Source organism: Cuculus canorus, chromosome 3, assembly GCF_017976375.1.
Source record: "Cuculus canorus isolate bCucCan1 chromosome 3, bCucCan1.pri, whole genome shotgun sequence".
NCBI lineage: Eukaryota > Metazoa > Chordata > Aves > Cuculiformes > Cuculidae > Cuculus > Cuculus canorus.
The window spans coordinates 107,959,671-107,983,192 of record NC_071403.1 but is presented as its reverse complement, the minus strand read 5'-3'; the positions used below and the strand labels follow the sequence as shown (position 1 = coordinate 107,983,192).

Here is a 23,522-nt window from a genome sequence, read left to right as displayed (position 1 = left end):
AATAGGTCTTCATTTCAGTTTAAACATTTTTTCACTTCCTCTGTTCTAGCTCAAGTTCATGCAACATGTTTCACTGCCTCAGTGGTATTTTCATGATCTAGAAGGTAGGATTTTGCTTGTGTTAAGCACTTCTGTTTTTAACTGACAAATGGATATACGCTGGAAATTTAAGATTACTTCGTCTGTCAAAGTCTTATGGACTTGTGCTGGGTGACTACATTGGTTTCAGATTTGTAAACTTATTCCGGAAAAGCTTTAAAAGTACCTCTTTTGTTTTAATTCCATAAAACATTTGAAGCTGGATCTGCTTCACTGCTTTGATCTGTTCTGATCTTGTTCTCAATGTGATTGTTAGTATTCAACTCCTTCAGAAGAGGAGCTTTGTATTTTGCCTTTCAAAAATTATATTGTTTTTGCAAGTGGAAAATACTGCATACTTTTTAATAAATGAGAAGTATTTTTACATGATAACAGGTAGCCTGAATGGAAGGTACACTGAATGATTGGATATTGAATGCTAAAGAGCCTATGATTTCTAGTCTGTGCTTCTCTGTATTTTATTCTTAATAGTTTGTTTCGGCTCTCATCATTTACTAGTGAGAACCTCTATCTTTAACATTTGAGAATGTGCAAAAAACAGTCATTCATTTACAAATGTGATAAGTTTTATCTAGATGATCACTTGGGATGGAGAGTGTCACCTAATTCTCTTGTTTGTGATTTTAAAGCTGTTTCTTCCCAGATACAGCATCTGGCCTGGCAGGCAAGCTCTTCACATTACATTTGGCATCAGTCACCAGAAAGATTCATCTCAGTAAAACCTTTTCCTGCAGATGTTTTATTTTTAATTTTTCCTTGAAATAGTTTAAATATTCAGCAGGGAGAGTAATTTCCCTTGTTTGCTTCTAAGTATTGCTTCACTTTACACGTCTTCATTTCTTCATTTATTTTTGTGGCCTATTTGTTTCCAGTGCAACTCTCAGCTGACCTAAGAATCTGGCTTGCCAATCTATTCCTTGAAGGCCTTTGCCTTGAAGTTATCATTAGTGATGGATACGCACTCCACTGCGTCATGGAGTGATCCAGATCAGTCTGTGACATGATCTCCTTTCTACTGAATTAGCTGGAGCAGATGAGGTGGTGTTTGTGTCAGCTTGTGATTTTCTGAGTTGGCAGGGAGACATGCTTAAAAGCTGAAGTGCTGTGAACATATGATAGTTGGTTAGGGCTGATGTCTGCTGATTTACAGGCAATCCAACACAGTTTTTTGAACCAGCAAAGTGAGTTTATACCACCATGGTGTTTTATACCATGTAGCTCAGCTTTTTCTTAATGCAGTACTAGGTGCCTGAATTTACTGAACAGCTTAACCTCAGTGAGGTGAATCTCCAGCACTGTTTCCAGTTGTTCTTTGAACTTCGAACAGTCCTTTGTTATCCAGCTGAGTCCTGCTGATTGATTGTTGCTCCTCACATTTTTACCACTGTTGCTTTTTTTCTTTTAAATAAAATCTATTGGTGAAAACAAATCAGCACTGACTGTAGGCATTTTTAACATTTCTCTATTTTCTCAAATATTGGTTGATGTGTTTATCACATTTCTATTTATCATCTGATAAAACCTCTTGCAGGAAAATGCCAGGTAAAACTGTAGATGTCAGTGTTGTTATATGAGACATTTGTAAAAGAAACCATAATGGTTTTGAGGGTTGGACTAGATGATCTCTGGAGGTCCTTTCCAATGCCTACCATTCTGTGATAATGACTCTTACTCATTTTTTGTTTCTCTCCCTTCTGGATTAGTGTTATCAGCCCTTAGACTCTTGATGTTTTTAAACTGTTAAAAAGATTCTTTGTTTCTGTTTATGTTAGTACTGATATTTTTTATCATATTGTTCTTCATAACTTGCTTTTCTAGAATGAGTAGTTGTATAAACCTCCTAGCTACTTTGATGAAGTCAGTTATCAAGGTCTTCTTAATGTAGTTTTATATCAATAGTATCTATTACACTTTTATTTTTTCTTAAGTAGCTGGGAGTACTCTCTCTCTCATAATAGTACTGGCTGCGATACAAATCGGTGAAATACAGCTTACCCGGGTTGGTAGGAAAATCCTAGCTGTTTATGTTTTAAAAGTCTGTATTGCCTTCTTAATATGTTGTGTTTTCTTGCTTGAAACATTTCAGCTATAGTAAGGATCAAACAGAGAGCTAGTAAGAAAATTAATGTCTCGGAAACAGAACAGAAAAACATTATTTCTAGTTTGCCACAATATTTGAAGTGATATTTAGTGTTCTTTACTTGATTAAATTACCTTGCTTTCTTCTTACCCCCATGACTCCTGAGCAACATAGGAGTGTACCTGAGATGCTTGACTAGTGAGGGAGGAACTCATCAGGAGTAAGTCATGAAGCCTTTGGCTGCCAGCTTGGTGCTTATCCTGTAGGAAGTGCTGAAAGGTTTCAACGTCAGTGGAGCCAAAGAAGAAGAGACAGGAAAGAGAGGAACTTCTGAAGACACCATAACGTTATTTTTCTGAGGAAAGAAAGGAAAATATTTAGAGGAATGGCGATGCATCTTAGGGGTAACTAGCATGCCCAGTGTTAAGCGTTAGCAATTGTTTGCACCCCCTTGGATGTTTTGGTATCAGGCCATATAATTCTTCCATGAAAATACTATTGACTTCAAAGCAAACTTGGAGAAGATTTTAAACATTTTGTTTCTTTTGTTTGAGAGTGGCATTCTTCCCTGTCAGTTGTGCGGAAACTCCTGCCCCTTAGAGTAGCTGTGTCTTCTCGTCTGTCTCAGTAGGCACTGGGTTCTATGATTTGTTGCAATCCCTAGGAATTACTGGTGTTGCCTTACACTGAAAAAAGTTATTTACTGTTGTGTTTTTCACTTTCCATGGGTTGTTTTCTAGGTATTGTTTTGCATTCTTTAAAGCACACAGTCAACAAGTAAATTGCAATTTATGACAGCAAGGTTTAAGATGGCATTCTACTGTAGAGTGCTGAGTACAAAGTGCTATCAGCATCAAAGCCCAAACTCTCCAATATTCTGTGAAATCAAGTTTTACTCCTTACAACAAGAAAGGTAACAAATGATCAGCAGTGATTAACAACAAGTTAACAATAACAGCTTTAAAGGTAATGCATCTAAGAGAATAAGTACAGTAATTAAGAAAGATACATCACCAGTTGTCCCATTAGCATCATCCAGATCTGCAGTCCTTGCAGGAGCCCCTTTTGCAGCAAAGATTTGGAGAGCCTGTCCCTGGCCAATTGAAGGGGTCCTATGCAGTGTGTCGCTTGCTGCGAAAGGCTCTAGCTTTTATATCATTGAATAAACAACTCACATAATTCTGAAAAACATGGAATTTCTGGCCTCATCTGCTCGTACTGCCCTCCTCCGCACCCCTCACCTCGCCTCCAGTGTGGCCAAGGCCAGAAAAGAGGAGATAAGAAGACAGCTGGATATCTCTTATCTTGAAACTAAGGGGTCTGTTAAGGTGTAGCACTCCTGCATAGTTTCCCCCTTTCATGCAGTGCTTATACTGATGTGTCAGCCAGGATGTTGATGGTCTGTTTCGTGTCCTGTGTATACTGGAGAAGCTACAATTAAGGTGGCATAGCCCAGTTCTACTGATAATGCCGACTATGATGTGTTTTCTCACATTCTACCAATTAAGAATAGTACAGCACGATTCTACTGATAATAGCAGTGTGAGAAGTTACAAACTAAACAGTACACATAGCAATGCAATACGAATCAGCCATGGGTCACCTATGTTGTTTTAGGCCTGTCAGTCAGATGCTGTCGCTTCAGGTGGTCTGCCCGACATGCAAATTCTTCGAGAATTCATCAAGCAGGTAAAGAGAGAAGCTGGGAGAGAATTTCCCAGGACAGTGGAGGTGAGAGAGAGAGGAGAAGAAATGATACTGTGTTTCTGTGGGAGAGATGGGGTGAGGAAAGGCTAGATGTAGCGTGGTCTTATCTTAAAAGATCATTCTTCCATGATATTTTATAATTGGCTCCAAATCGGTTTATATCATCTGTTAGATAGTGACCTACTTCACGCTTTTTCCATTTGAGTGTCTCGGTGAATATTCTCATGTGACTTATCTGATGTCATATGAATTTGATATTTGGCCATAACACTTAGATACAGTGTTGCTGGAAATCTCTGCTGAGCTTTTTTGGACTGGCAGGGCTTGGCTGTCAGTTCAACGTTGGCCTTTATATTTTTGCTGGAATAGTAACTTTGTAACAATTGCTTTTGTTTGTTTTCTAATATTGGAACAGTAGTGATCATGGAAATTTTAGCAGATGTTTATGCAGCAAAGATAAAAGCACAACATCCACACTGACTTCTGAACACTGATTCCTTACTTTCATATCTACCTGCTTAGGTAGGTGGATGGGTGCCCAAATTCCTGTAACTAAAGGAGTGTCGTGGTTGCACTGTTGTATGGGACTTTGAAATTGCCTTTACTGGTTAGTTGTTGCTATTTTATATTATGTAGTGGACTTCTAGGTCAGTAATTGCACAAACCTTCAGTGCCTTTATCTTTTAGTTGGTGCGTGTGTGAGCATCCAAACCATGTGAGGAAAGGTACTTTCCAAACATACTTCACATCATAGTATTATGTATTGGAGCTAAAAGACTGTCTTCCTCCTACCAAATCCTATCTGCAGTTGGTCAAGTTAGTGCTCTTACAAACGCAGCTCTGTATGATGTAGCTCTGCATCCACTTCAAAATAACTATGCAAGAACAAAATGCTGTGTTTTCCAAGATACTTCAGAAATCCAAAGTAAGTGTTTGGTGACTGAGAAATAAAGACTCTGCAGGATACAGCATCAGATGTGGCATCAACTTTGCCATCACAAGGATTGTGTGAAACAAATCTGTAGGAATCTATGAAGGTTCTGATCTCTTCTCTGCTCCAGATTGTTTTCCAGTCTGAGCACATACACATGGCTCATGTATGTATTGGTTTATCCCAATGTATTTTTTACTCCTCTTTCCTATTTTACTGGGTTAATTTTGCAGCGTAACTATCATGCCATGTCTAGCACTTTTATAGCTTGGTAAGCAGTTGTACTTCTTCATTTATAGGCTGTAAGTGGATCTGCTTGTGTTTTAGTTCAGGTCACTTCTGAAAGCAACATGCTGAAAACAGGACATTTAACAGCTATGATTTTTAACCTGCATTTATATTGCTAACATTCCGTAATGGTTATATTTATGGATTTTTTTTTTTAATATATTCTTACTGTCATGGCCTAGTTAGATTATTCAGTTGCTTAATGTGTATAATACCTTTCATGCTTTTCTGCTCACAGTTACCATTTAAAAAACTCTGAGCCTGGCATCTAATACTTTTACATTATTATTTCTCATCAAAGCAGTATTTTCAAAAGTGGAAATGCAGAAGATTAGGCTTTTTTGACCATTTTTAGTACATAAGCGAAAAGCTACTTTTACAAAATAATACCATTCAACTGCTCCTATAGGAAACTGGAGGACCCTACAAAGACATGTAGTGATAGGACTAAGGGGAATGGCTATAAACTGGAGAGGGGCATATTTGGACTAGACATAAGGAGGAAATACTTCATAATGAAAGTGGAGAGGCACTGGCACAGTTTGCCCAGGGAAATTGTGGATACCCAATCCCTGGAGGTGTTCAAGGCCAGGTTAGATGGGGCCTCGGACAGCCTGGTGTGGTGGGAAGTGTCCCTGCCCATGGCAAGGGGATTGAAACTGGATGATCTTTAAGGTCCCTTCCAACCCAAACCATTTCATGATTCTATGATTCTGTGGTTCTATGACCCTGATGTGTGCTCAGAACTTTGAACAGTAAGGCCACTCGCTTATCTCTGCATAGTATTTATGACTTTTCTAAATATTTCCTTTGTCCTTGATTGCTTTGTGCTGAGTACCTGTGCATGAAGCGTAATTAATTACTATAAGCCCTTTCCCAGTTTCAGATATTCAAACCTTCAGAATGTGCAAAAGAAATAAGTAAAGGAATTTATAATAGCAGTGTTATTTCTTGTATTTGGATCTTACAAGTGTTTAACAAAACATTGTGTGTTTTTTACAGCACCTAAGTTTTGGTTAGTAAGCTCATTCCTATTTAAAAAAAATAGGGAAATTCAAGTAAAGAGTTGAAGTGGCCTATTCAGAGTTACAGAGCCAGTATATTAACGCACGTTAATGATTTAAAGTGTTCTGTATTTGTAACAAAAAGGTACATGTGTTTCTGATATTTATCTGCATTTTTTTAGTGCAGTATTATGCAGCAGGACAGCATAATTACTTGCCTGTTTTGTTTGGAATAAGATTGTGGTGTCCCTTTGAAGATAAAGGAATAATAATAATAAGCTTGATACCATGAATAAAAACTCCTTTAAGGTTGGACAAGTGGAATTTAATTAACTTGAATGTAACAATGCTTTACCGATTTTTTTAGAGAAGATGGTGATTATTTTCTGTGATTTTAGTTATCTTACAGCTTACACTGATTCTGAAGGAGACTCTGAGGAAGAAAAGGGATGTATGAAATCGCCCGATGCCATTGTGAAATCAGAAGAAGAAGAAGAGTTATTTAATCTTTTACAGCAGGTGGACAATTTGCACAAGGGTTCAGAGAATGATAAAAAAGAGGCCTTCAGATTGCTGATTGAGAAAAATGACAAGGTATTAATGGGCAAACTTAATATTGCATTGCTATTAGCTTATGCTTTGCACTGCTTTTGAGAACTTCCTTAATACAAGCATTAAAATGCACACAGTAACAGAAGATGAAATTTCATGTGTATTTTTAAAATACAGTGAAAAATAAATATTTCAAGGTGATATCAATATTCATGTTGGCTGGGCGTAGATATTATTTTGTATCCTTTCCAGGATCAATAGGTTTAAGGCTTTCTTTGAAGTATGTATTGTGGCATGCGAAGAAGAAAGATGATGGCCTTTTTATATGTAAATGATACATAATTTTGCTGGCTTTAGAATGGTCTATGTGAGAAAGTCCTATGGAATTAAGTAGTAACCAGACCAAGAGTTCTCAAGAAATTGAACTATGAGCCTGTGTAGTCTGCTTATACTTTTCTGGTATACTTCATGTGAGCTTTTTTCTTTTTACTTTTCTGTGCATGTATGTAACTCTAGATAACATTTCAAAGTGGTTTATGTGCAGTGCTTAGTTCAGTGTATCAGTTTCTTCTGATTTGGCAAACATTAGTTTTGATTATATTTTCATTTGCATACTAAAACCCGGGAAGGTGGATGAGATACTAATTGAGAGTGAGTGTGGTCCTTATGGCATACATAAAGAAAATATACATCGCATCATTCAGGGAACTGTTGTGCTTTACTGGATTACCTTTTTATTTGTTATAATAAAACAGCTTTAGAACTGATTTATGAAATAAATCCTCTTTTTAGACAGTCCGGGATATTTCCAAAAGCGTTCTCCTTCTTTGGTTGTGAAAAATTGATCATCTAGTTGTCACTTAAACTAGAAATTATATAAAAAGGTGCAAAATAACCAGGTTTGTACCATGTTCTGATAGCTTGCTTTAAGCATTGTGAAACTGTACTGTTTAAATCACATTCTGATCAGCTTAAGATCCCAGCTGTCCTCTATTTTCAGTATGAAAACTATGTGGACTTCCTTTGGAGACTTGTGCGTGCCTATGGAGATCTGTTTGAGATGACTACTGACACCGAGGAGAAGAGGAAATATGTTACTGATGGTAAGCAGAGGAAAAATGTTTATGTAGAATGCCATCTGAATTTAGTGAAACATGCTTTGAACTTCAATTAAGTTTTCCAATCCAATAAGTGGGAGCATTTATACTGTAATAGTGATGTTTTGTGAAATGAACTGCCACAGCATACAACTGCAGTCCATTCTTTCCTCACTGGAGAGATCCAGAATTGGTGAAGGAGAAGTATGGTGGGTCATAGTTGCAGGCTGTTGACTCTGGGTGCTGCTTTAAAATCCTGTATTCTGTTGAGATACAGAATGTGAAAAGAACAGATGCTGTCAGCACAGTTTCTTAATTACAACTTCGAGAGAGTGCGAGGAATAACTGCCAAGGCAAAGTCAAGGGTTTTGGTTTTTTTTTTGTGCTTTCCTGTGGCAAAGGAGTTCTCCTACATATCAGCAGCGTCTTTTGTGGTGGTGGTGGGGATGAAGCTTTGTGAACCTGGAAAAACTGTTGACCAGAAACAGAAGTCATGTGTCATAATTGATGTTGCTTTCAGGCATCTCTCCCTGTGTGTCCTGTTTGACAGTTTAACCTCAATAAGGTCCTGAATTTCTTCTTCGCAGCACTTTTTGTTTGTTGATTTTAAAAGCGTTGCCCTTTCTTTAACTGCCTGGATGCATATTGGCTGGAGCTACAGTTTAAATTTCCCTTTTTGTTTTGTGTCTTCTCTTTATTACACTAAAAACTACATCTTTTCTATCTGTGTCACTTTCTTCCAGTCAACGCACTGTTCTCACAATAACCCTTTTTGCCTGTATCTGGGAATACTTCTTCTCTCCTTTGTTTCTTCTTTGCCTCTCCCTTTTTTGCTGCAGCAAGTTCAGGATTTATAAGAGTATTCCAGGTCTGGCTTATTTTGTCTTTTGTGACTCTTTTCCATTTCTCTCTTTTTTGTTCTGTCAGCTGTGACAACATCACTGACAAAGCAGTTTTGGCTGCCCTTTGTTGTTCTTAAAGGCAATGTCATGCCTTTCTGTTGTCAGTACATATTCCATGGCCAGCCTCAGCTTGTCCAAGGTCCTGGTCTGTATCTTTTGCAATCTAAATACTCTTAAACACTTGCACCATTTTAGCTACTTAATTGATATACTCTTTGCTTTAGTAGCAACTTGGCTCCTTTGTATTGAAATCACCTAGTGCAGTGAGGATTATGACACTAAATTACAACAGTAAACTCTGTTGGATCCTTTGCTTTTACCAGGGGCTACATATAGCCTCAGTTGATGTAAGATAATGGCATAGCAAAAGACAGAGGGGGGAGAAAGAGAATGATGGAATGGAAATGGATCTTACATGTTGAGTAGCCAGCTAAGTTTGGCTCATTCTCATGAAGTGGTGGGTGGTGGCAGCCTTTTTCATCTCAGTTTTCTGGAAGTAGTGGAAAGGGATTGAGACTGTGGGGGACCTGGCAGTAGTTTCGTGAGTTTTTCTCATTCCACTGGGTTGGAGGAACTGTGTATGCTATTATTGTTTTGATGAAGTTAACTTGCAGTACAGAAATGTCAGTGTGGCTTAATTGGTTGCAGCTGAGACTTTGCAAACAGCAAGCATCTCATCTGAACTTCCTAGTTGGGGTATGGGTTTGATCAAATCACCTAATATTGTCTTTATTCAGTCAAAAATGGAACTTAATGGAAGTCTTTGTGCTGGACAAGATCTTCCTATACCCAAGGCAGGAAACAGCTTTGCTTGTTCTGACAGGTGCTTCTTTAACCTGCTTTTATGGGTCTTCAGTCTTACAGACAATCCAGCTTCCTTTGGCAGTCCAGTGCTTCCATGATTTGGCTGTATCTGAATTGGATTTGAAGTGAAAGTACTAAAATTGTACCCTGTCCTGAGTGTTTGACTGGGATAGAGTTAATTTTCAAAGAAGCTACAAGGGGATGCAGCCGGGGCAGCTGACCCGAACTGGCCAAAGGGATGTTCAATACCATGATGTCATGATCAGTATGTAAGGGGGCCAGCTGGCTGAGGGGTGCAGTTTGGATCTCTGCTTTGTGGCTCGGTAATTGTGGCTCAGGTACATGGCTTGGGATTCTGGATCAGGATCATGTGTGGCATCAGTTTTCTGGGCAGTGAGTGGTTTACAGTGTGTATAACTTGCTTTGTATGTTCTTTTATTGCTATTGTTGTTGTTACTGTTTTTCTCCTCCTTTTCTGTCCTATTAAACTATTTTTATCCCAACCCATGAGTTTTACCTTCTTTATTTCTGATTCTGGTCCCCATCACATTGGGGTTGGGAGAGTGGCAGAGAAGGACTGAGTGAGCCACTGCTGTCTATGGGCCGTGTCTATGGGTGTGTAAGTGATGTGAAGCCAAGTTGTTGCATTGTCCATCTAGATGTTTACAAGAGAAGGAGGCAATTTTTTCTTTGTGGCTAGAATATATCAGGTTGCTTCATTCTTGGGTGTGCCTGAAACATGGAAGAGTACCATCAATCCTTTAATATATTGTATTCCATTTACAGGAAAGATTAAAGCTGAAAAGGCTGTTCAGCTGGATGCTAAGAGTGCTGAAAGTCACCAGTGGTAAGTTTGAGAAAGTGTGCATTTTTATGAAGTTGTATGTATTTATCAAATCCAACCAAGAAAACCCCAGCTGTCTTTGGCTTTAAATAGTGCTCACAGCAAATTGTGTTTAACATGCTGCAGTTTGACATTCATTTCATGAATTATTAATTAATATCTTTTCATAGTTTATGGAACTCAATTATCATTAGTTACAGCTAAAAATTACATTGAAGTATTCTGTGAAGCATTTACTAAAGCATATGAAACAACTCAATAACCATACTTAAGTAAAGATCATGCAATATAGAAGGGAATATTTGCTTAAGCCAGTATATTATTGCTCAGAGAAAGCATAGTTTTCCATTTACCTTCTCTTTCAACAACTGACAAAAGAGTATCTTTTGACCTTGTATTTTGTCCTTTCTTTCCCTTGTAATTACCTAAATTCTAACTATTAAAAATAGACAATGAGAAAACTATGGAAGCTTCACTTAACTTCTCAATTTGTTTTATATCGTAACATCTTCCTGCAAACTTGGTGCTTGGATTAATTTTGTAGACCTTGCCAGGACCATCAAGCTCTTTGCAAATGTGAATTATTGTTATCAAATCAACATTATCAGGTAAAAGATAATGCTACTGAATTCTAGCTGATAGTTCCTCACCTTACTATTTTAAAAATCAAAATGGGAAAGGAAAAGCTAACAATATTAGAAAAGAAATCAGTAAAATTGATTAATATGTTCTTCATTGATAATGTCACTACACACGTAGGGTGAGATTTCTCTAAACTTTCATATATCTAAACCAAAACCTTTTATCCCAGGCTCCCTTTACAATTTAAAAAAAAGTAGCCACTTTTGCAGTGCAGTTCATCTGAGTCCATTTTGCACATCTGCATTAGGGTGAGATGAATTTCTCCTGAGGTTCAGCTGACATCTCCATTGCCAATAAAAGGAATACATGTCAGCTAGCTCAGGTTTAGATACTGGGTTAGAAACAGATGTTTTCATTTAAGTATGTGACTCTCTGGCTTTGTTTCTCTCTCCTAAACTTCAAAGATGGCTATGTTGTTGTTCCATGCTGTGTTCCTGTGAGTGTTGCATATTTCTGTGATTCTTTTTTTTCATTCTATTTATAGCAACTAGTGATCCAAAACCCCGCTTTGTAACAATGGGGTGCTAGAAGTGGTGTGCTGTGAGAATCTTAACTAAGCTTTACTGTCACACATAGATCTGCATTTTCTCTTTCTGATGTCTTGGAAGTAATGGTGATGGTTGCTTGAAGGTGAAGCCTAGGCTCCAGGTGACTATAAAGTGGCAGTTTAAGACTGGAGTCTTTGGTTTTGGCCTTACCCAACTGATTGTTAATTCCTATCACGTGGATACTGCCACTGTGGCAGCAAAATTAATAGAAGATCATCTGAGCATCACTCCTCAGTGCATGGTGATTTGAGGACCACCATATAGCTTGAACACCTGCCAAAAGCAGTTCACAGACATTTCTGCTGTTTGCCTGACCAGGGGCATAGTCACTTCTTCACGGTAGTGCTGATGTACCCCTCTCAGCTAGATGTATGTGTATAAACAACCACAAAATCATGTGCAAGTACAAGTTCTGCCTCTTCCTCCCCAGCCCACAGGACTGACAAAATCTCCTAGAATAGTTCACTGACTATGCTGATAAAAACTTACATATTATTCAGGGAGATGTAGGTGGTCTGCAGGACTTCAGATGTGAGATCTTGTACTGGCAGGCACGTCTTACGAGGGAAGAATTATGAGTGCAAGGAGATGTGTACAAGAGGTTAGCTCAGAAAGCCTAGTTGAGAGGTTTAAGAGTTAACTGTTATATTTTGTGAGCTACTGTTCTTGTAATAGGCAATGGATTTCTGTATGGTTTACATTTTCATCCTTTTTTTATCTGTGTTGTAAGTGAATGTGAGGGTTTTATCAGTTACTGTTGAACTGGTGGCTTTGTGATGATGTAGGTGAACACCACAGATTTGAATAGTTTGTTATAATATCTTTTTCCTGAATATTTTCTCTGCTTATCTTTCTTTTCTGAAGTCTCTTCTGAAGTGTGATGCCCCACACTGGTTATGCTGCTCTGAGGCTCTGAATACTGGGTAGAATGGATTTCCAGATGGTCATTTGTATGTTTTTGTATAGCCTGCCAACTTTGTTCAGTTCGTGGTTCCTTTAGGTCCTTTTCTGTTTTCCTGCTGCTAAACCAGATGGACTTGTTTTGTAACTGTACATTTTTTTTTTCTTCTTCCTTGGTAGAGTATTTTACACACATTTCATTGATTTCATGTTGATTTCAGATCATTTCTCGGGTTTATTGAGACCATGTAGGTTTGTAAATTCTTGCATCCCCTGTCAGATTATAATTTTATTTTCGAAGTGTTTTCTTGTTTTGCGGGTTTTTTAAAATCCCTGACTTCATTAATGAAATTACTGGAAGATAATGGACCCAGCACAAAACTTTGTGGAGCACCTATTACGATGCTTAGGTTTGCATGAACCTGGTTCTGCAACTGTCTACAGGTGATTTAATCTAAACTATATTTCCATGGTTAGATTTTAAGACAAATCAGGTAGGACAAAGTCAAAGGCCACATTAAGGTCAAGCTGTATCCCATTTGTTGTATTCTTCTAATATTCCAGGGTTGTTTATCTTGTTAGAAAAGAAAAGTATTTTGTTTGATACTGTTTGTTCATTAAAAACTTGCCTTAACTGCTTTGTATACTTCTGCACTTACAGAATAATTTATCCTGGGATGTTTTCAGGTTAGGCTGATTTGTCTGTAACCTCTGTCCTTTCCTTTCCTTTTTTCTTGTAGATAGCAACTATGTTTGCCATTTTGCTTTCTGCTAGGACTTTCTGCATTACCCAGGAGATCTTGGTAGTCAACTGTATGTCACATCTCGATTGTTTGAGTCTGGCTGATGCAAACTTACTCAGTTTATCTAAGCATCATCTTTCTGTTAATCCCCATGAACAGGAAATAAGAGTTCAGGGAATCTTCCCTGCAGAAATTGTGCATTTAAAGTTGTGTGCAAACAGAACTTTGCCGAAAATGATAAGAAGATAAGATTATGTGTAAATAGAAAACAGTGTGATAGAATTAAGGCACGAAGGAATGTGAAAGTAATATGAAATCCATGGTTAGAAAGGGTAAAAAGAGAGGAAAAGAAACTTAAAATAAAAAATATTTATACAAAAATATGAAGATGACTAGCAGGTGGTCGCTTAAAGAAGAATGGTGTACCAATATTGCCTAGGTTCAGAGACGAAGGGCAGTATCCAACTCCATTTAACACCTAAGCATACTATGTCCGATACATCTGTCTCCATGTGAGCGAGGGACTTGACCTCCACTTGTAAGAGATGGAGAGTTAACATTTGGTAGGCAACATGTGCCAGGTGATATGCCAGGATATGTGCATGGCATGGCAGGTATCATGCAGGACCTTTAAGGGTCTGTACCCTTCCAGGTCAGCAGCTGAAAGTGGTGGAAAACTCTAGGGCATTGACAGTGTCAGTAGTCACCTGTGTCCAGGCAGGGATCCTGTGAATTGAACAGAGTCTCCGTTGACTGTGATAAGAGGTTAGATACACAGATGAGAAGCTCAGCATGAATGCAAGTTCAGTGTAAAAGCGATGCTGTCTCAGACCAAAATCCTTACTTTTCATCTCACCACCAACAGAAAATTTTCTTAAGCTTTGTAAGGTAAATAAACGTAGCCTAGGTTAAATAAGCCCGTCTATTCATTAGACAGTTTTCTCATTCTGCATGTAAGGTTATCTCATTCTGTTTTAGCTACTGATGAGGAAGCTGGCTTTCTAACTTTGCCTAAGGAAAGTTTTGGTTTATTTCTTATTAATATGTACTTTCTTATTTCTGATGGGTTTTGATAGCCCCTATCAGCACAGCTGAGGTTTTAATTCCTATTTGGTACAGCTGCTGTCTATATTGTCAACTCATGCATTATTTCTAATGTTCCTTTAAACTGTTTAATATATTATGGCTTACTAAATCAGTGAGGATTAAATGATGGCCTGTTTCCTGCTCTCTTCTTACAGTTAACCCTTGAGGGGTAGGGGGAATGTAAGTGAAGAGGAAATTTAATTCAGCCTTGTTGGTTTAATCTTTTGTCATTTTTTTCTTCACTGCTAATTGTTCTGTACTTTCATTTATGTTTCTCTTCCTTCTACTGTATTTATAGAGCCTCTTCTTGTGGCCTCATACATCTCTTGTAGATTGCAATTCAACTTGTACTTAGAGTTTGATTTATATATATATCTAAACATGCCATCCATTTTTGATATATATACATACATTTAATACCCATCTAATATCCCTAGTTAGTCATGTGGTCTTATTTTCACTTGCAGCGTCAATTACTTTTGGATTTTTAAATCGTAGAATCGTAAAATGGTGTGGGTTGGAAGGAACCTTAAAGATCATCCATTTCCAACCCCTTTGCCATGGGCAAGGACACTTTCCACTGCATCAGGCTGCTCAAAGCCCCATCCAACTTGGCCTTTAACATCTCTGGGGTGGGGCATCCATGACTTCTCTGGTCAACCTGTTTGAATGCCTCACCACCCTTGCAAGAAAAATGTCTTCCTAATATCTTATCTCAGTCTCCCCTCTTTCAGCTTAAGACTGTTCTCCCTCATCCTATCCCTGCACTCCCTGATAAAGAGCCCCTCCCCAGCTTTCCTGCAGACCCCCATTAAGTACCCGAAGGCTGCTAGAAGGTCTCTCTGGAGCTTCCTCTTCTGTCCTCATATGGGAGGTGCTTCAGCCCTCTGATCATCTTTGAGGCCCTCCTCTGGACTCGCTCTAACAGATCTATGTCCCTCCTGTTCTGAGGACTCCAGAACTGAATGCAGTACTCCAGGTGACCTACTAGTCACACTTCTTTTGATGCAGCCCAGGAAATCAATAACACCTCACTGGAGCTGGATTAGTCTTTAAAACTATTTCCTGGCTTTCCTCTATATCATAAAAAAGAGTCATTTGCTACTGTGCTTTTGAGTACTGTCTCTTAATAGTTTTCCTGTAGAACTTTTTATAACATTGCACTCTTTTATGGTTTAGTTTCCTTCGTTAGAATTGTACACCGTGCCTGTTAAGCGAGGACTAGGGCTATAGACCTCCTTTGAAAGTTTCTTTTGGAAGCACTGCTTGAAAGCTCTGTTTAGCGCATGAATGTGTTTCTGTAACACCATGGCTGACATAACTGTTCCAGTAAAGCCCTGGTGTCGACACAGTTATACTGGCAAAACCATCCCTTTTCCAGAGCATAGTTTTTCCTGTTTTGTCACGCTGCTCTAAGAAGTCTGGGAAGTAGAATGTATGCTCTGTCTCTACCAGGGGAATGTAGTGTAACGGTCTCATGAGCAAACTCATTTTAATGTAGGAGTTCAGCTGCCTTGCATTTCTTTTCGTATTTACTTCAGTTAAGAATGAAAAGATGCCATATATATTCTTAGTATATCACCTATATTTTTCTTATAAATAATATACATATATCAACAATAAAACTGGCTAGCTTACTGATCAGAATACTGACAAGTAACGAGTATTCATCCTCATATTACATTTGATAAAATTATGCAGAAAGAAGAGAGCAAAATATCTGGAAGTAGTTGTTCAGTTTTGGTAATGAACTTCTGCAGCTGCAAATAACTTTCGTATCTGAATCCAGATTTTTGAAAACATGTGATCACACTTAATATTGTCATTGCCAGTGAGATCAAAAAACCTTCAGATTTTTTTAAATGGTGACCTCTAAAAAAGCTATGTAAATAGAAACACTGGTAAGAAAATACATGGCTGAAACTTTCTATTATTTGTATGACCACCCTAAAGAGAGTAAATATTCTAACAGATTTGTTACTTTCTTCAGCCTGTGTCAGTTATTCAAGTTGTGAAGGTGCTCACACACAAAGGTTGATATCTGCCAGCTGCAGGATGTCTTGCTTTTCTCAAGCCTCAAACAAAACATTTTTGTGTGTCAGTGACTCTCAAATGATAGCTGTCAATCCTCACAGCTCATCTTGGACCATGTAGCATCTTTATCACCCACATTTGGATTAGAAGTGCTACAAAGGCAGCTCAGTGCTGCAGTTGCTTCAGATGGTGCTGATTTACCACTTTACAGTTACAGAAAACACAAAACATAGAGGCATGTTAATAGTGCTTTTATTTAAAACTAAACAATCACTTTTAAATTATTTTGAGGGGAAGAAAAAAAAAAGTTTCTATGTTTGTGGGTGTTTTTTTCCTTATTTTATTTCCAGAATTTGGAAGAGATCCAGAACACTTCTCTGCTGTTGCCCAGAACCTCTTCCTGCACCTCCTTTTTACAGGCTTTGTAAAGGAGAGAAGGGTTGCTAGATGTGGACAGTGTTCATGATGTTTACTTAGAAAGATCATTCATTGCATTGAGCTTTGGTTTGTTTGCCACTAGCAAACTTAGTGCAGCAGTTACATTTGGGTTACTCTATAGAACTTGCCCACTGGTAAGAGTCCTATAGCATGTGTCTCATTTAGTAAGGCATTTCATGGAGTGAAGTTATCAAGTGAAAACCTAGTAATATTAAGTGAAGTCCCCCCCTGAATCACAGTTGCTCTTGTTTTATCTGTCATGTATATATGGATTACATGGAAGTGCAGAAAAAAGTTCCACAAACCCAAGGCTGTCCATGGAAGCAGATTCCAGAGCTGACAGTCTCTCATTGACAGGGAACTTTGTGCAAGTCAGTGGATTTGCCTCATTGAGGACGTGAATAATTGCCATTTATTTAGGTATTATGTATTAGTAAGCCAAAAAAATGGAGAAGGATATAATAGAAATTGTATTAACTTTTGTTAGTTGTAGAAATTTGTTATTCACTTCCAGGACTGATTAAAAAAGTTGACCCTTATGTTCACATATAATTTTGTGCTAAGCTTGTGCCTGGGCTAGAACCGATGCTTAGGGAGTCTTTGATTTGCTAGTATGACTTGTACTTCTGGGTGGATTTGCTGTACTTTGTCTACAAAAAAAAATGAAAGAACTGATTGGCACAGTAGAACATATTTCAGTGAAGAACTCTAGAGATTGGGGAGCTACTCGGAGACTTGTGTGTAACAGTGGAGTATCTAGCCAGAAGGTGTTTTGTATTACTTGAGAGGTACAAAGTATTAGAAATGTAGAAAGCCACGTTTCTGCACAAAGGAAGTATTCAGAAATGTAGAAACTTTTAACTCCTGTGTCTTTTGAACAAAAAAAGATGGTAGACACACTCATAATAGGCTAAAGAACTGCTCAGAAGGTGGTTCCTAAGAAAGTTTACTACTGTTTTGATCCAACCAGGATTAAGTTTCTTCTGGATTTCAATCAATGGATTAACTTTTAAGATATGTGATATTGCTACCCAGGATGATAAAGCCAAGTTCTTAAACCTGTGTAACTTGGTTATTTTTCAGAAATGTGGGAAGTTGTGCAGAAGCAGGAAAAATGTCTCTTATGGAAGAAGAATTTGTATGCTAGTTGGCATATACATGCAAAGGGATTTTACACAAACTTCCTACAAAAAAGTGAATGTCATGTACTCTCAGCAGTAAAATTGTAACAGATAACTGCCAGATTTTTAGGGTGCAGTGGCATAAAAATATTTGTCTAGTGAAACAACTCTTCAAAATTATAGAATATGTTATAGGATGTTATAATACTACTGACAACTTTTAAAATTAAATTCATACGGTGTTTCTAGCTAAATTCTCATAAGTTTCTGCCTTCTAATTATCCATTATTTGAACTTAGAAGAGACAGATACCTTACATGCTGCAAGCATCTGCTTCTGTTGTCCAGTTCTGTTTTTCAGGAGTTGATACCTTGTCCAGAAATAATGTTTTCAGTCAAAACTTGATGTAGCAAAATTTCAGGTTGGTAGTTACTTGCCCTGTGTTTGATTCATGGGGTGACCATAAAAGCTTTACATCAATCTTTGTTGTTAATTATGTTTAATCTTAGTCAGTTATCTTTATTTTTTTCTGTTTGAACTGGTATTTGGGCAAAAATAATTTAACTTTTTAAATGTAGAAAGACAAAATCAGAAGCCATTTCTAAAAAGCTGTAACTTATTCTGCAGCAAGTGGATCAGAGGGATGTGTAGCTTCTTGTATATTTCTGATTAAAGAGCATTTAAATAAGAGAATGGTGGAAGGTCATGTGTTAGCCCTATGGGGTTGCTTAGTGATTAGATCTGACAAAATCACTTTGTGTGCAGAAAAAAAAAAGAAATCATAGTCTAGTGGGGAGTTGGTTGGGGGTTTTTATTATTTTCCATTGAGCGGGTCAGTGGAATATACCGTGGGAATAGGTTCTTGAAGTACAAGTGCATTGAGGAAACACTGCAGCATCCTTGTGCAAGTTGAAAGGAGGTACATTTGAAATGTGAAAAAATCTATTTACTTCAAGTTTTTTTACTGGAATAGTCACAGCTGGTGACCTAGTGATGCCTATTACATTTCTATCAAGGAGAGTTGTTGTGTCACTATTTCTGAAAGCTACTGTTTCGCTCTGTTTCCACATTTGTGTTATATGTTCTGTTAATTTCTTAAAGACTGTATTTGCAGCTATAACAACGAAAAATGTTGTAACAGTTGCATGTTCCATAGCCTCAGAAATGCAGATCGTATCATCCACATATTCTACAGGGGAACTTCTGTGGATATGCATTAAAAGCAGCATTTTTCCTTGTTTTGGTATATTGTGTGCGTTGCAATGAACTATTAAGCCAGAATTCGTAAATGTCCCTAATTTCAGAGGTGTTTTTACCAATATATCAGTTTATTTTCTGTGTTTTTGCAAACATCACTTACGTAAGTGTGTGCTAAGTCTGATGTTTCCTTGGAGAGTGCTTCAGTTCTCTAGTGAATTTTAAATACAAAAACTATATTTCTGCCAATTTCTGCAATGCAGACTCAGTTGTATTCCAAAAAGAAAAGGGAAGGAAAAAAACAAAAGAAAACAAAACCCAAATTAAAAAAAACCACCACAACGCTTTACCCTGCACCTTGGCCCATGTTACTTTGTATATTGGCAGTCTTTTCACATTCCTAGCCACTGCTTCCATACCCCCACCACCATGAAGAAGGTGATACCGAAGCGATACTTTACTTTCCCATGGAAAGTTAGTATTAGATGCATTTTTGTAGATGAAATACCAGGGCAGGAAAGTGATACAATTTTAAGTATGCAAAACTGTGATCTCTGGAAAGGTAATGCACCAGGGATCAGAAACAGTAATGTAAGTTGCTAAAGTACCCTACATAGGAGTTGATGACATCTCCTTGAAGTCAGATTAAAAAGAAAGCCTGAGGGTCTGGCTGCGTTGCAGAGACTGTCAGAATGCGTAAGTGCATGAAACTGGTGAGAGAGGGAGTCAATGGCTAAGAAATAAGATGGGATGCACAGGACTCGGAGCTGTGCAGAGATGGGGAGACTCAATAATGCAATTTAGAAGTGGAATGGAAATTAACTTTCTTTTCACTAGGCCTCTTGTGTTCCTCACACATTAGTCTTTACTCATACTACCTTATGTGTAAAAAGTGTCTCAGTTGAAGAAGAAGGAATGAAAAAAGGTAAGAAAGAGATGAGTTAAATTCTTTGGTGTTAGTCAGTATCACAAACTCTCCTCCCATTCTCAGAGATACCAATTACAATTAAGAAGAGCTTTCTTGTTGACACTAGGCTACTGATACTAGGCTGCTAAAAGGGAGACCTAGACTTCTAAATGTAAGTCTTGTACCTACAGATTTCCAAAATGAAATATGAAGGTTTTGTTGGAGTTTGGATATATGGAAGGAGATATAGAAGAAGGAGGAACAATCCTTGGGAGATGCATATTGTTTTTATTTTGGCACCATGAAATACATCAGGGAAAAGATAAAAGTTGCATTATTTTAGTGTCCTAATGCGGCTTAATTTTGATTTGAAACTGGAAATCTGTTCTGTAAATCCATCTCATTATGGGATAAGCTTGTGATTACCAGAGTCAAAGTGGTGGTAGTATGTCTCTGCATTTTTGGTATTAAAGTTCATCTTGCTTCTGAACATGTTTGATAAAACTCACTGGATCAACCTGCTGTTCTCCCTTTTGCCGCAGGCAAAGTATGCTCCTTAGCATTTTATCTTGTCGGAGTACGGATAGAAATTCTGAAACACCAGAAGAGAAAGCATTAATTCACTTTGATGTGGACCCCTCTTCATAGGCACTTGACATTCATCTCTGTCAACTATGGTTTCCTAAAAGTCTGAGTTTTGGTGACATTGTTTGTAACAAAAGGACATGGTGATAGCTTACAACTGAGTTACTTGGATTTTGTTTGTGCTTAAGAAAGGAGTACTACTTGTGGGCGACTAGTCTGTATGCTTCTATACTGTTTTCAGTAACTTTTCTTCCACCTGGAAATAGCAATTTTTTTATGTTAGCAAAAGTTCTGCATCTGTCTTAGGTTATGATCGTTATGTTTATTTGAGTGACTATGTCTGTGGCTGTTTATTTTGGAGTAGAATTAGCTCAGTAGCTCAGTCACTTCCTTGCAGCACCTAGTTGGTACAATTTTATCTTTATTTGTCTCCATGAAGGTGCTGTAAGTGGTATTTAAGTCTTGATATTCAAAGGGCTGGCAGTGGCTGTGAGGAAATATAGTATCACGTGCTCTAACAAAAGGTTGGGAAAGACCTCTTAAGATCATCCATCCTAACACCACCATGCCTACTAAACAATGTCCCCAAGTGCCAGGTTTACACATTTTTTTAACTCCTCCAGGGATGGTGGCTCCACTACTTCCCTGGGCAGCCTGTTCCAGTGCCTCACTGTTCTTTCAGTAAAGAATTTTTTTTCCAATATCCAACCTAAATCTCCGCTGGTCGACTTGAAGCTATTCCTTCTTGTCTTATCTCTTGTTAATTGAGAGAAGACACCTCACCCACCTCCTTTCAGGCAGTTGTAGAGGGAGATAAGGTCTTTACCCATTTCCTACGATATTTGCACGTAGTTTAGTGCAGTTGTAGAGGGAGATAAGGTCTTTACCCATTTCCTACGATATTTGCACTTAGTTTAGTGCAGTTTAGTTTAGTTTATTTCCCCTCCCTAACCTTTACAGCAGCACACAGGGTGCAGATGCCAAAAGCCTGTGCCGGGCTGCCTGTAGTGCCCCAGAGCCGCCGCCAGGTGGGGCTCCCGCACCCCATCCCGCCCCAGACCTGAGATAGGGCTTTGGGACACAGTGGTGAGAACCAGATGGAGCATTTCTAGTTAGTCCTTCCTCGTTTTTCTTTCGGGTTATTTTCTTTAATGTTACCCTCCGGGTCGTGCAAATAAAGTTTACTTCGTTTTTTAAACTCTTTGAAAACGATTGGAAACACCTAAAAAAATCTTTCTGGGAAAAAACGCCCCTCTATTTTCTGAGAAATTAAATGAAATTAATAACTGAAATGACATAGAACTCCAAAAATTAAATAACTGATTTATACCAATCGACTGCCTAGCCCAGATCAAACGTATAAAATAGAATAAATTTAAAAAATACCCTAATGGATGAAAGACATTCTTATTTTTCCTTGAAAAAATAAAAGGTATTCAAAGTTAGCAGGTTAGATGATTTTTCATTCGTTGAAAATTTTAGTGGATTTCTTTCCCCAGAGATTTTAGCCTTAAGTAGAAGTTTTTCTTTGAACTGGTTTAAACTAAGGCCCTCTTTCTTGTCACGCACAGACAGGGAAATACTGCAAGATGCTGGATTAGCTTGTTCGCTTTTCATTGTTTTCTTTTGTAGCAGCAATCCGTTTAGCTATGGTATGCTGAGTTTATCTGATTAGCACTTAATGAGTGAAGGGAATAGGGGAAATGTTGCCCGAGTTACTTAAGCCTAATAAAGTTTTCAGTACCTTCCCCCTCTTTCTAAATACCTGAACTTTCCTGACCCCCACCCCTTGCTTTTTCCCTCTATTGCAGTTCGTTCCCACATGAAACGCGCTCCCCTGCAGCTTTAACTGTCAGAAGTAGCGATGCCATTAGCTGGGTTGTGTTCAGTGCACATTGGTCACAACACGCATCCTGCTCAACAATGTTTGACAGTCTGTCTGGAGCTCTTACAAACTCAACTACTGCTGTTATGCTGACTCGCATGCCTTACCTGGGAACACTTGCTGACTGAAAAGGCAATAACCTGTAGCATTATTATTTCTACCTTAAAACCATTAGATATAACCATAAGCAAAATAATAATTTAATTAGTTATGCTAGTAGTCATACTTTAATGAGGAGCCTGAGCAATTACATCATATAAAGAAATTCAAGAAAGCTGAGATTTAGTTGTGCTTAAAAACCCTGTGCCATACACGTTGTGGGTCTGTTACCACAATTAACTCAGTAACTTTCTTGCATAACTCTCATGTTTTCCTCTGGACTTCAACTTGATTTCCTTCTTTGAGGATTAATTTTTGTTTTAATTTGATATTGCATGCTAACATTTTAAATACAAAACTATAATACTGAAATGTTTAGGGAAATAAATCTGTATTAGTTTATGCTGTTTAAATATATCTTTGGTAGATCTGTTAATTTCATGAAAAAGCCATGAAGTTTCCTTAATACCAGTTAAAACAGAGTGAAGGAAAGTACAATTGTCATATATGCAAGAGATTCCTCATGCATTGTGTGTTCTATAGTTGTTGAAGTAATAAGGAAAAAGCAATAGAAGTTTAGGTGGAATGTTTATAAGGCAGTAGTGCTATTTAGGAAATCTGAATCATCAGAAGTAGTGACCTCTAAAAATATTTTCAGTTATACCTGCTTAACATTACAGTTTTTTAGTAGATATCATCTCATGTTTCTTTTATCACTTCCAGTGTCCCCAGTTTGTAATAATAGCAATGCTAATCTCAGCAACAGACAGCTACGAATAGCAGTAGTGATCCTGTAAGAGCAGAATGTGTATGTTTTAAAATAATTTTAAGGATATTGTAAGGAGATGCAAAAATCCACCAAGATGCTTGAGAAGGGTAGAAGCTGACCATCAATAATTTTTTGAAGTCTGCGCAGCTTCCTGCTGAGCGCGTCCCAAGAATTTATCTTACCAGGTGAGGTACCATAGCTGATGATGTTCAAGATCCCAGTGCATCACAATACAGAGCACTTTGTGTCCAGTTAAACTA

The 23,522-nt window shown here is 37.9% G+C and overlaps 1 protein-coding gene across 8 annotated transcripts in view; it reads left to right on the top strand.

The window, feature by feature from the left end:
• The window catches only part of RMDN2 (regulator of microtubule dynamics 2), a 48,470-nt gene that overhangs the window by 2,825 nt on the left and 22,123 nt on the right, over window positions 1-23,522 (top strand). For all 8 annotated transcript variants that reach the window (XM_054061740.1, XM_054061745.1, XM_054061744.1 and 5 more), the window contains 3 exons: window positions 6,508-6,703; window positions 7,662-7,764; window positions 10,251-10,311. In XM_054061740.1, coding sequence (XP_053917715.1) covers window positions 6,508-6,703; window positions 7,662-7,764; window positions 10,251-10,311 — 360 coding nt within the window. The remainder of the gene's footprint in view (window positions 1-6,507; window positions 6,704-7,661; window positions 7,765-10,250; window positions 10,312-23,522) is intronic.